Raw genomic sequence first — 14,288 nt, forward strand, 5'->3', positions numbered from 1 at the left:
TTGTTTTTTCAGCATGTTGGTGATTGATGTAGAGAACATCAGTCTACCTACATATGGTGTTGATGGATTATTTTTAATATCTTATCTATCTTAACCTAAACTTGTTTTTCTCCTGGACCTCAATTTGAATGCTGGGTCTTGCTGAGAGCAGGGAAGGGGAAGCAAAGGAAAAGGGGTGACTGAGAGAGCCAGATGGGCAATATGACTTTTAAGTTCTGTTCTCTTCAAGTACCCAGTGTTCCCCTCCTGAATTTCCTCCAACTACTCATGAAAATATATTAATACCTTGTGCAGGTACATCCTTGAGCTTCAGACCTTTTAGTTCATTTTGCTCTGAGCCCTAGAAAGTGACCCCCTCCTCCAAAAATGTGGAAATGGTTAGAAACTTTTACCCTTGGTTGACTTTTCCCTGTATTATTTATTCTTTGCTTAGTTCCCCTTCTTGCCATTTTGAAAGCTGTTTCTGATAAGTATTTGGATTTTGTAAACTTTTTCCCCACAACTACTTATTAGGGTAGAAATAAGAATTATCAGAAGTCACATAGGACTTTCTGTTTCTTATTTAGAGTATCACTCTTCAAAATTTGTTGCAGGAGGTTGTATATTGGGTTGTTGCTAATAAAACTTGGCTTTTAAAATTTTATTTAAATGTTTGTTGTAATTGGTTTTGAATAAGGGAGGTTCTGTAATTTAGGTCAGGGTTTCTTAACCTTGGCACAACTGATATTTTGGGTTGGATAGTTCTTTTTTGTAGGGGATTGTCTTGTGAATTGTGGGATGTTTTTGTTTTTTTTTATTTTTTTTAAGATTTTATTTATTTATTCATGAGAGACAGAGAGAGAGAGAGAGAGAGAGAGAGAGGCAGAGGGAGAAGCAGGCTCCCAAGGAGCAGGGAGCCCCATGTGGGACTTGATCCCAGGACCCTGGGATCACGACCTGAGCCGAAGGCAGACGCTTAACCATCTGAGCCACCCAGGCGCCCTGTTTTATTGTTTTTTGCCTTGTGGGATGTTTAACAGCATCCCTGTCTTCTACCCACTAAATGCCAGTAGCATTCCCCTAGTTGAGACAATTAAAAATATCTTTAGACTTTGCCAAATATTCCCTGGGGAGAAAAATCACCCTGGGTTTGGAACTATTGATTAACTTACTCTCTCATCTTACTCCTCTTGCTAAACACCTGCATCTAAATTTTAAATAGTTTTCTTAGGTAGCCTGGTAAGTATTACCAAAGATACACATCAGATTTAGAAAAAAAAAGCTCTAATATACTCTTGCAATTCAACTTAATACTACGTGAATGTTAACTGTATAGGACTTATAAGCTATCTGAATAGTAATCCATGAATTAAAAGGTTTATGAACAATGTGGATTTTTACTGAGTGAAAAAAATTAAGACTTTTTTTGGCAAAGAAGAAGTCAAACTCTCACTCTTTGCAGATGATATGATACTTTATGTGGAAAACCCAAAAGACTCCACCCCAAAACTGTTAGAACTCATATAGGAATTCAGTAAAGTGGCAGGATATAAAATCAATGCACAGAAGTCAGTGGCATTCCTATACACCAACAACAAGACAGAAGAAAGAGAAATTAAGGAGTCGATCCCATTTACAATTGCACCCAAAACCATAAGATACCTAGGAATAAATCTAACCAAAGAGGCAAAGGATCTGTACTCAGAAAACTATAAAATACTCATGAAAGAAATTGAGGAAGACACAAAGAAATGGAAAAACGTTCCATGCTCATGGATTGGAAGAACAAATATTGTGAAGATGTCAATGCTACCTAGAGCAATCTACACATTCAATGCAATCCCCACCATCCACTTTTTTCAAAGAAATGGAACAAATCATCCTAAAATTTGTATGGAACCAGAAAAGACCCCGCATAGCCAGAGAAATGTTGAAAAAGAAAAGCAAAGCCGGCGGCATCACAATTCCGGACTTCCAGCTCTATTACAAAGCTGTCATCATTAAGACAGCATGGTACTGGCACAAAAACAGACACATAGATCAATGGAACAGAATAGAGAGCCCAGAAATGGACCCTCAACTCTATGGTCAACTCATCTTTGACAAAGCAGGAAAGAATGTCCAATGGAACAAAGACAGTCTCTTCAACAAATGGTGTTGGGAAAATTGGATAGCCACATGCAGAAGAATGAAACTGGACCATTTCCTTACACCACACACAAAAATAGACTCCAAATGGTTGAAAGACCTCAATGTGAGACAGGAGTCCATCAAAATCCTAAAGGAGAACACAGGCAGCAACCTCTTTGACCTCAGCCGAAGCAACTTCTTCCTAGAAACATCGCCAAAGGCAAGGGAGGCAAGGGCAAAAATGAACTATTGGGACTTCATCAAGATAAAAAGCTTTTGCAGGGGCGCCTGGGTGGCTCAGTTGGTTAAGTGACTGCCTTCGGCTCAGGTCATGATCCTGGAGTCCTGGGATCGAGTCCCGCATCGGGCTCCCTGCTCGGCAGGGAGTCTGCTTCTCCCTCTGACCATCCTCCCTCTCATGCTCTCTGTCTCTCATTCTCTCTCTCTCAAATAAATAAATAAAATGTTTAAAAAAAAAATCCTTTAAATAAAAAAAAAAAAAGCTTTTGCAAAGCAAAGGAAACAGTCAACAAAACCAAAAGACAACCGACAGAATGGGAGAAGATATTTGCAAATGACATATCAGATAAAGGGCTAGTGTCCAAAATCTATAAAGAACTCATCAAACTCAACACCCAAAGAACAAAGAATCCAATCAAGAAATGGGCAGAAGACATGAACAGACGTTTTTCCAAAGAAGACATCCAAATGGCCAACAGACATATGAAAAAGTGCTCAATATCGCTCGGCATCAGGGAAATCCAAATCAAAACCTCAATGAGATACCACCTCACACCAGTCAGAATGGCTAAAATTAACATGTCAGGAAATGACAGATGTTGGCGGGGATGCGGAGAAAGGGGAACCCTCCTACACTGTTGGTGGGAATGCAAGCTGGTGCAGCCACTCTGGAAAACTGTATGGAGGTTCCTCAAAAAGTTGAAAATAGAGCTACCCTATGATCCAGCAATTGCACTACTGGGTATTTACCCCAAAGATACAAAAGTAGGGATCCGAAGGGGTACGTGCACCCCGATGTTTATAGCAGCAATGTCCACAATAGCCAAACTGTGGAAAGAGCCAAGATGTCCATCGACAGATGAATGGATAAAGAAGATGGTGTATATATATACCATGGAATATTATGCAGCCATCAAAAGGAATGAGATCTTGCCATTTGCAACGACGTGGATGGAACTGGAGGGTATTATGTTGAGTGAAATAAGTCAAACAGAGAAAGACATGTATCATATGATCTCACTGATATGAGGAATTCTTAATTGCAGGAAACAAACTGAGGGTTGCTGGAGTGGGGGGTGGGGTGGGAAGGATGGGGTGACTGGGTGATAGACACTGGGGAGGGTATGTGCTCTGGTAAGCGCTGTGAATTGTGCAAGACTGTTGAATCTCAGATCTGTACCTCTGAAACAAATAATGCAATATATGTTAAGAAAAAAAAAAAAGAAGAAGAAGAAGAAGGTAGCGGGAGGGGAAGAATGAAGCGGGGGAAATCGGAGGGGTAGACGAACCATGAGAGATGATGGACTCTGAAAAACAAACAGGGTTCTAGAGGGGAGGGGGATGGGAGGATGGGTTAGCCTGGTGGTGGGTATTGAGGAGGGCACATTCTGCATGGAGCACTGGGTGTTATGCACAAACAATGAATCATGGAGCACTTCATCTAAAACTAATGATGTAATGTATGGGGATTAACATAAGAATAAAAAAAATAAAAAAAAAATTAAGACTTTTTTAAATGACTTATTGTTAGGGGTAATGATACTCACAGTAGATTTACTTTTTTCTCCCTCATTAATTAAAATCATGGTTTAGCCAAGTAAGTGAAGAAAATTCTTATTGGCAATTCAGTTGTTTACCGTTTAGGAGACTGACACTCTCCAGTTCTAAGCTAAATAATTGTCATGGTAAAGTAATTTCCTTGAAAAGAACAGGCATTGATTCGCCCCTGTTACTCACAAATCCTATTTCAGTCAAATTGGAAAACTATTAAGTTTTGGGGAAAAAAATCAATAGGTATCAGGAAACCATTAGATCTTGTGGCCCTTGCTATATCTTGCATGAGTAATCACTGTAGACAGCTGACAGGTATTTCGCTGTTGACACAGTGATGCTTGGGGGGCCACATCTCCTCAGTGTAAGTGGACAGCTTCAGACACGGGGATGAGTTCAGTTATCCTTGTTTTTCCCCAGTACTCATTCTTTTGGACAGCCCTGTCACTAACTGGACCTGTGATGCTTTGAAAAATCAAATACTTCTTTTACGGCCAGTTTTCTTTTTCTTGTGTAATAGCAGACTGATCAGGGCGTGTGCTTTGCTACTGAACCAGTGTCTGTCAAAAACAAGTTTTAATTTCTTACTTAGAAGTTCTTTTTCCTCAGATCCAAATTTTATATCCGTATTAAACAAATAGTATAAGGTTTTACTAGTAATGCTCTTATAGAGTGTATAATTTTGCCTTCTGTTCTTTTCCTTCTATAAAACTTACAAGTTTTTCTCTTTTTCAGTCAAGTGGCTTCCGAATTATCTATATTGTGTTTTGCTTCCCTTTAGAGAGGGAATTCATTATTTGTTAACTGCATGATTATTAAATTTGGAAGAGAAAACATAAAAATAAGTCCCGTGTGCACATATCCATAGTGCCCAAATTATTTGGTAGTATCTATCGGCAGATTACTATGGCATTGATAGAAGCTTGGTGTTGGGTTTGTATGTGATAAGAGCTGATCTGTTTTTCTTTTTCTTTCTTTCTTTTTTTTGTGGGGGGGACAGAAAAGGGAGAGGGGAAGAAATGAGTATAAATAGTAAAAGATTCTGTCATTGTAATTCCCATAAAGAAGTTTGGAAAGCCATACATAATTTGTGTATGTGTTCGCCTGCTAATTCTTTTAGGACACATTAAAACTGCCTGGGTAGAATAGTGTTTCTCAGTTTGAATAAATATTTTTATTTGATCAATATTGTACATATTTTTCAGGTGCTGTAGCTTCTATGTTTTGGGTTGATGCTGAATTAGGGGTTGATATTTATCTTGATGGTAAGTTAAAAAGCAAATATTCTTTTGTTTTCAAGTAAAATGTTATGGTTAAGATTTTTTTTTCCCGCTCACATTATAATTTTAATCTTTTTAAACTTGTTTAGTTTGATGATGAAGTAAGATTCCAAAGCCCCAGAGAGTGGTAGAACTAGATGTCGGGTCTTAATGTCAGCTCCCAATTTAGTACTTCCACTAAGGTTTTCCTTTTAAAATGTTATGTCAGTTTCTTACATCCTCTGTTTGATTTATGTACTTAGTATGTTAGAGAGTTTTTTATTTTATTTAAAATATACAGTATGAGGGGCGCCTGGGTGGCTCAGTTGGTTAATCAGCTGCCTTCGGCTCGGGTCGTGATCCCGGGGTCCGGGGATCGAGTCCTGCATCGGGCTCCCTGCTCCACGGGGGGGCCTGCTTCTCCCTCTCCCTCTGCCTCCCTTTCTGCCTACTTGTGCTCTCTATCTCTCCGTCAAATAAATAAATAAAATCTTAAAAAAAATAAAAATAAAATTAAAATAAAATATACAGTATGAGGATCATATTTCTGCTTTCATTTTCCCTTGAAGATAAGAATTAAGCAAAGCCTCCACCCCTTACTTTTTTTGCCGTAACACTTTTGGGCAATTGTATTCATAGACTTCATTTAAGACATATAGAAACTTTATGAATGAAGTAACTATGCCCCTCCCACCCTTTACCTTTCTTTAAACCAGGTCTTCCACAGACTCAAGAGTGAAACTTAAGACTGTGCCCAGTCATTTGGCTCTAGTATATGTAGCATGGAGCTGGTTGAATTCCCTAGGTATCATCAGACTCATTCTGCTGTTATCATTTGAAAAAATTATTTGGCATATAAATTCAGAGATTGACTAACTGACCATTTGGAAACTTAGGTACATGTTACGGAAAATACTTGTGTGAGTTAGATTTGGTGCAAATTATTAGGAATAAGATATCTTAAGGCATCTCAGATTTGTTAAGCAGTAATTTAAATGTTAAGAAAAGTCTTGATTTTGATAATGTGAATATATAAACTGGAAATAACCTGTCTTGTGTAATTTATCACATTCCAGTTTATATTATGGAATTTGTCTCATCATATTTTGGATTTAAAGCTTTTTAAAGACCAGAAAAATCTTATTTTCTTATTTACTTCTTTGTTTATTTAATTTAAAAAATTATTTTATAACCTCCCTAATGCCTTAAAATGGTGCTAAGGCACTCAGTACACATTTAAAATGTGTCTGCTTGTTCGTGGAATTGAATTAAATTGCAGCTTTGGCAATGTTATTGAGTAACATTTGTGAACTGAAATAGGTTAGTTGTGATTTTCATTCTCAAGCATAGAGGTGATTAAAAGATATATTCCTTTGTAGGTATCATAACTGTTGTGGATTCAAAATATGGACTAAAAGTAAGTTGAAAGATTGCTGTGAGTTGCTAATTATTTGTTAAAAGCTGGGTTTATGGGGATTGATTATATTTTTTTTCTGCAGTTTTGTTTGAATATTTTAACAAGTTTTTTTTTTTAAACTATTGTGAACAATAGATGAAATTTGTGTGTCTTTTAATTATTGTGTTTTAAAATTAAGTATTTTCTGTTACTCTGTCTTGATATGATAGTTAGAAGTGTAATATTTTGTAATGATGATACTACAGGATAAAGTTTGGGTATGTGTAACTCCTTACTGGGACTCAACCCCACTGTTGATGAGTTTTTCTATTTGATAGAAGAAATTGAGCTTGAGAAAGCATATGAGAACCTTTTTCTCTTGTTAAACTGCTACCAGACACAAACTGGAAATAATTGTGTTAAAAAATAATCGCTTTACCTTATTTTGAGAAATCAGGGTTTATACATAAGTGTAGTGAGGAGAAACTCTCCTTTAAATGGTATCCTCCTGTGAATGTTTTCATAACTACCAAGTTCTTCAAATGCATTTAAATGGACTTCAATTCATAAAATGCACTTAGTAAGATTTTTAAAAACCTGTTGTTGCATAAAATAAAACAATATTTCTCACTTTCCAAGTGAAATACTACTAAAGGGAAAAGAGAATGAAATTATCCTCCGTCTCCCGGTCCCACTCTGGGATGTGGATAGCCCCCTAAGTAATCATTTCTTAGAAGTTTAAATTTAATATTTAAAAATGCACGTCCATTTTGTATTCTACTCCACAATATATCTCAATTTGTTAATTTGAAAAAGTGTTACTTCCGGGGCACCTTGCTGGTTCAGTTGGTGGAGCATGCTTGTTAAGTGGTTACCACTATCCCTTCACTGGCCCTTTGTCTCCCTCAGGAATAGAGCTGCCTAATTTGAGATGTTTGGAAAATAATTTCTCTGTAGATTTTGAGTCCAAATTTATTAGTCATCTTAAGAATCAAAGAAAGAGGGCGCCTGGGTGGCTCAGTTGATTAAGCGACTGCCTTCGGCTCAGGTCATGATCCTGGAGTCCCAGGATCGAGTCCCGCATCGGGCTCCCTGCTCTGCAGGGAGTCTGCTCCTCCCTCTGACCCTCCCCCCTCTCATGTGCTGTCTGTCTCTCTCATTCTCTCTGTCTCAAATAAATAAATAAAATCTTTAAAAAAAAAAAAAAGAATCAAAGATTCCAGATATTACAATTTTACTCAGAAAAATTCCGACTGTTCTGAAATCATGATATTTCTAACAAAATATTTATGGAGGAAGCAAAATAAATTCTTCATTCTGAATGTTTATTATAGGCATGTCTGAATTCATCTCTTACATACATTTATTACCAAATTTGGGATACCTACAGAAGAGATAGCAGTTAAGATATTTTATTTGTCTTCTTGATAGACTTAAGATATCATACCCAGAGTTAAACTCTTTATGTATTTATGATTACAGGAATAATTTTATATGTATATTTAGATTTGCAGAGGAGTTAAATAGAATCTATTATCAGTGAAATTGAGGCCAAATAAACAAAGCAACATTCTGAATAATGCAAACACAGTAAACGTTTAACCTCCTGCCACCTTGATAAAACCTCTTAAATTATTAAATCAATATACCTCCACAAAACTGACATACTGTCAGGATAATGGAAACTTTAGATTTTTTAAGTCAGATGCCAGATAAATAACTTTTCCTTTATATAAAGAATTTGCCCACTTGTCCAATTCCTCTGGTTGCAAAGCTTGACCCCAGTAGCTGCTTGTGATTCAGAGAATTCTGAGGCAGTACAAGTAATGACACTTGGATAATGGGCAGCAATTTAAGGGTGTCATGCTTCAAGGAGCCAGCCCATCACAAGGAAAGCTGAGAAGTGGTACCCTGTGGCCAGGCAGCCAGATTGAAACTGAAGTGGTAATTGATATCATGGGCTATCACTCTAATGGGATTGTCACCCATTGATCTGAAATATTCATTTTTTAATCACGGGCAAAGAATTGGACAACTTCAAATGACAGCTCTCTATTCTCAGGACTTGACACCCAGGCTACCAGCATTGTTCTTTTCAGTTCTACAAACGTGACAGCATTTAATGCAATAGAATCAATGGATGAAGTTACACAGGAAAGGTCAAGTGAGAGGTTTCTTTTTGGCTCTTCTGTTATATTGCACTAGCTGTTGAAACAATTCAATCAGAAAACAGTTTGGCTTGGAAAAGACTGGAAAAATAAATAGACTGACATTATGCAATAATCGTTTTCTAACAGCTGAAATAGCGTCAGATCTATAACCAGTCCGTTGAGAGGAGAGAGCTGCTGCTCTTTTTAAATGTCGTCTGACATCTTTGACACTAGATTTCTTCCATTTTGGTCAACAGCAGTGTTTTCCCCCTATCTTGCTCTCTTCTTTTTGGTCCAGCTTGTTTCTGTTTCTGCAGAAGAGGACACCCGCTAGCCCTTATTGAAGTCGGGTCTACAGTGGTGTTATTTCAAAGGGTTTCTTTCTTTCTTACTGTGTGCTGAGTTGGAGGTTGAACCTTGACTTTTGGGAAGTGTTGGGTTAATTAGTACCAAAACCATTTTTGTCTTTTTTAATATATAAGCAAAAGCCATAGTGTCTCAGCAGACATGAGGAATCCTTTGGGCATATGTATACATTCTCACACACACACACACACACACACACACACACACTCTAAAATTTTTGAAAAAAAATTTGCAGATGTTTTCCTTCCTTGCCTGTGCAGGGAGCATAGAATATAAAAATTGCCATTTTTTTTAACTTTATAAATGGAATTTATCCGACTGAGTAACCAATATTGGAGAATGTCCCTTTGAATAAAAGACACTGGTTTTAGTCTTTTTGCAAAGTTTGACTTGGAGAGGAAGGAAGTTGCATGAGGAAAATAAATATTGGGCTGATACCCAGAGAAAATAAATGTTAGTGTGCATTTATTATTTCTTTATGTTTATATGGCCTTCAAAAATGCATAGAACCGGGCTTTTATCTCTTTTTCTATAATTATATGTGATTATTACATGCCTTATCCATAATAGAATTGTACATATTGGCCCATTTTTATTTTGGGGATTTTAACGTGTTTTTATATTTGGTACTTCTTGATTGCCTGAAGGTAGTAAAATGTTGGTTTTTCCCAGTTAGCTTTGAGTGTAGATTTCTAATCTTCTGGAGAAGTAAATGTGTTAAAAACATGGGTTACTTTGTAAAACTACTGTTCCATTTAGATATGGAAATTCAAAAATAAAATATCTAATTTTCCTGCCATATCTTTTTTTATACCCCACCAACTCACAGCCACATAGCCCCAAATTCATATGTAAATAAAGCTTCCAAAAGGTCAACAATACAGTATTTTGAAAAATTTTTCAAATCCTGGAATATTCCAGGATCTTTCAGAAACAGGTACCTTGCTAAAAATACATCTTTATTAAATAGGTATACTGCTGAATAGAAGGGGATTTGTTGCTGCACATTGTATAGAATATTTCAAATAACAACATCTACTTATCTTTGTCAACAAATAGGGCTGTTAACTAGAATTCATTCAATAAATATTTTTTGAGCCTGGTGCCAGGTACTATTTCCAGGATGGTAACAGCCTTGTTCTCTACAGGACATAATAATAGGATTTGCAGTAGCCTCAGGCCAAGAATAATTAGCAAAAATAGTAAACTTTGTCTTTTGGCAAGGAACAGTTTTTGATACACTAATAATAATAATATAGTAATTTTGAATGTAATTTTTAGGTACTCTCTCTGAGTATACTCTTGCGTGATTGTTAATATTTATGTAACATCTGTATCGAAGATTGATTCTATGTGACATAAAAAGCTTTCATTCATAAGTTTTTAAAATTATGATCATTTTGTGCTCGCTTCGGCAGCACATATACTAAAATTATGATCATTTTACTTCTATAGCACGTTTTCAATTTTTGAAAAATACCCCTATAAAAGAGTATCCTGTGACAGTGACAGTATTAAATTTAGTTTCTTCCTTTATAAAATGAGAATAACCATTCCCTCTAATTCTTAGGAAGGCTAAATGAGATAATGTATGTAAAATGATTTAAGAATTTGTGAAGTTTGATTTCAAATACAAAGAATATTAATATAATCAAATTGCCTCTAACCTCAGTAGGCAGCTTTTTCTTGTGACAGGGAGCATCTATTAAAGGTTAAAGTAATGAAGGTGGAATGTTTTGCAGAGACAAACCTTTCGGCATTGATGCCTTTAGGGATTTAAATAGAATTATGGAAAAATAATAACTGCTTCCAGAGAGATGACAGCTACCTTGTGGGCCCCAATATCAGTGTCACAATATTTTTTTGGAGCTAGCTTGACTCTGGAGAGGTCAGCAAAGTAAACAGTTGCACTGAGGGGCCAGGTCACTCAAGTGTGGGTTTCTCTAAATGGTCAACTGCTTTTAGGCTAGAATTGGGGCTGTGGCCTTCCCACAGCTTGTTTTAAGGGAATAGAAAGGGCTCAGCACTGAGTCCATATTGTGTGTGATGCTGGGGTGGGAGGTGGGGTCTGGGACTGGAATGGATGGAAGTGTATTAGATTTAAGAAAGTCTATTTTGGTGGTTATCTCTTTTATATGTAAGTAATAATGAATATTTAGAACAAAAACAGTTTTGTGAAAAAGGAAAAGGCCTATAATTTGAACTGTAATGCCCTTTGTTTTTATTGACATTATTTATATCTGGAGGGTTTTCCTTTTAAGGAAAAGGAGATGTCAGGGGGACAGTATTTAAGTCCTGCCCCCTCCCCCAAACACCCCCAATAGATTCACTATAGGAAAACAATTACAAATGGGGAATAAAATGCTTTCAGTTAGAAAAATTAGTTCTGCATTTGTGTGTTCAGTAATAGAACTTGTTGAAATGTATATTAGAAGCAAGAAAGGAGTCTCCAAAGTAAAATTCTTTGTGTTGACATTAGTGTTTGTGTTTTCCCACAGTAACTTTTTTCAAACTTTGTTTTTGTTTAGTATTTAGAAGAAGAAAAACCGGATGGCCTTATCAATGAAGCTTCTAGGTATTTATATTTAAAGTATATATTGATTACTGGCTAATTGGAAAGAGAAAATTATTATGAAAACCAAAACCAAAGTGAGAAATATAAAAACATAGTCAAGGAAAATTCGTTGTCTTTTTCCCCTGTAATTGAATTATTGCTACTTATAATGGTCTGATAACTAAAATTTTATTTAAAGCTTTTATATATAGCATAAAATGAGTGTTGGGCACAGCAGTTCTTTGAGAGGAGCTTGGGAGCAGTGAACATTTAAAACTGGTTTTTTGTTCTTTTATGATTTCATTGGGATTCAAGAGGATTATAAAGAAAAGAGTTGGTTCACTTACTGCCTTCTTCAGGAGTAATTCATTTGATGCACGTATTCACTGTTACTCAGAACAAAAGAAATACGGAAATAGTTTTAATTGGCATTTAGAACATTTTTTTGTTTAAACACCTTTATGTTCCTAATTGGGTTGTCTTTAGACTTAGAAATGTTAAATCAGTTTGCCTACCCTAAGCAGATTCTTGCTAATGGGGGAAAAAGGCTTTGGGATATACCACAGTTGCTAAGTCTGCTGCTGGGGTTAAGGGAGAGTCTCCCTGCGATTTTCCAAGTGTGATCCAGACATAAATAATAGACTGCAAACAAGCAGTTGGCTCCCTCTCATTCTGGACTATGGTGCTCTGTGGTGCTGTAATCCTGCCTGAACACTGCATTGGGTATATAGGTATGATTCAGATTAGACTGAACTTAAACATTTTTATAATTTTTTTCCTTATTAAAATATATTTTTTATAGAAAATGTAAATAAGCCAAATAGAAAGTAGTGAAGTGTCATAAAAGCCACAATAAAGATGGGGCACCTGGGTGGCTCGTTTGGTTAAGTGACTTGATTTCGGCTCAGGTCATGTTCTCTGGGTGTGAGATCCAGCCCCGTGTCAGGCTCCTCATTCAGGAGGGAGTCTGCTTCTCTCTCACCCTGTCCCTCTATCCCTTGCCCTACTCGCTCGCTCTCTCTCAGATAAATCTTAAAAAAAATATAAATAAATAAAGGTAAATGTAAAAGGCTTCCAATTTAAAGATAGTAACTGTTTATATTTTGAGATGTCCACATTAAATCTTTTTTTTTTTTTTTTTTTAAAGATTTTGTTTATTTGACACAGAGAGACACAGTGAGAGAGAGAACACAAGCAGGGGGAGTGGGAGAGGGAGAAGCAGGCTTCCCGCTGAGCAGGAAGCCCGATGTGGGGCTCGATCCCAGGATCCTGGGATCATGACCTGAGCCTAAGGCAGTCGCTTAATCAACTGAGCCACCCAGATGCCCCATCCACGTTAAATCTTTATTCATAGAACACTTACTTAAACAGAAATGGGATTATGATGTACATACTGTTGAAACTTGCTTTTTCAATAAATTATTTTTGAGAATTTGGCTTTGTCCTTTGACATAATTGGCTATATCTTCAGGTAGCATAAAACTGGAATTAGGAATAAATAGCCTAGTGATTAAAATTTCCTGAAGAATTGAAAATTTAAAGAATCCTCAGCTCTACTTCTCCTGTTAATAGAAAATAGAACTTCTATTTATAGTAAGCTATTTTGTTATCTAGCATTCTGTCAGTGGGACAGAATAGCATTCTTTAACTTGAATGTCTGTGTATCTATTTTACAGAGAAAAACCTATTTATAGTGATGAAGAAGATATTTGTTCAGGATCCTGATGTATCTTCTGAAGTGTGGTTTAAAAAAAACTGTTTAGTGTTAATGTTAATTTATTTATTTCTTTAAAAATTCCATGTGATAACATGGAATATTTTAGTTAGTGGACTGTCCATATTTTTACCATATTGAATATCTGAATTTTATGCATTTTTTTACAAAGAAAATTTTGAGTTGAAAATGATCCTTGATTATAAACTTTTGGGGCTTTATCTTTGTAGTTTCAGAGTAGCAAGTGAGAGCACTTAGTAAATATTTTTTGAATGAATACATATGAAATCTGAATTTATATAGTGATGGATGCAGTTTATTCTTACTGTTTGAAGAATGATAAATAGGAGTAAAATTAATTACCATATAGAGTACTATATAGTTCTTAATGCTATTTGATCTGAAGGAGATGTTTCTATTTTTAACTTCTTAACATTTCTCTTTTGACATCTGTTCTTTCTTTGCTAATTTAGGCAAGTTGCTTTGGCAGATATCATCATCATTAATAAAACTGACTTGATTTCAGAAGAGGATTTAAGCAAATTAAGAACAACCATTAGGTATGAAGTTTTAAGTGTTAACTGCCTACAAATCCAAAGTGTACTATATAAAAGGTTTTTCCTGTATTACCCTGTAGAAATTTAAGGTTCAAGGTTGACCTGCTTCAATACCATTCTGGAATCATTTATTGTTGATGCCTAATTGACGCTTATGTAAAAATAAATATATAAAATCATTCCCCATTTCTTACAGAATGTAGTTAGAATTCATAGACTGATACTCAGGGTCTTCTGACTCCATCCTCCTTTTCCTGTCTCTCTTTGACTCTTTGCCTACAGGAAGTTCTCTAACTTTACTCAGGATGACTTACTTTCCCATGGATGTGTCTTGCCATAATATCCTTTCTTTACTCTGACGTGTTCTCACTCTTACTCTGCCAATCCTTGAA

General features: G+C 36.1%; 1 protein-coding gene across 11 annotated transcripts in view; it reads left to right on the top strand.

The window, feature by feature from the left end:
• Positions 1-14,288, top strand: part of CBWD1 (COBW domain containing 1) — a 55,078-nt gene that overhangs the window by 20,762 nt on the left and 20,028 nt on the right. For 5 of the 11 annotated variants that reach the window (XM_021694465.1, XM_044920702.1, XM_021694466.2 and 2 more), the window contains 4 exons: positions 5,106-5,165; positions 6,539-6,576; positions 11,600-11,646; positions 13,813-13,899. In XM_021694465.1, coding sequence (XP_021550140.1) covers positions 5,106-5,165; positions 6,539-6,576; positions 11,600-11,646; positions 13,813-13,899 — 232 coding nt within the window. Of the gene's footprint in view, positions 1-5,105; positions 5,166-6,538; positions 6,577-8,695; positions 8,720-11,599; positions 11,647-13,812; positions 13,900-14,288 lie in introns of those variants that run through there. The other 6 variants (XM_044920704.1, XM_044920705.1, XM_044920708.1 and 3 more) reach the window with 4 other exon arrangements.

The sequence above is a fragment of the Neomonachus schauinslandi genome, chromosome 13 (genome assembly GCF_002201575.2).
Source record: "Neomonachus schauinslandi chromosome 13, ASM220157v2, whole genome shotgun sequence".
In the NCBI taxonomy this organism is placed as follows: domain Eukaryota; kingdom Metazoa; phylum Chordata; class Mammalia; order Carnivora; family Phocidae; genus Neomonachus; species Neomonachus schauinslandi.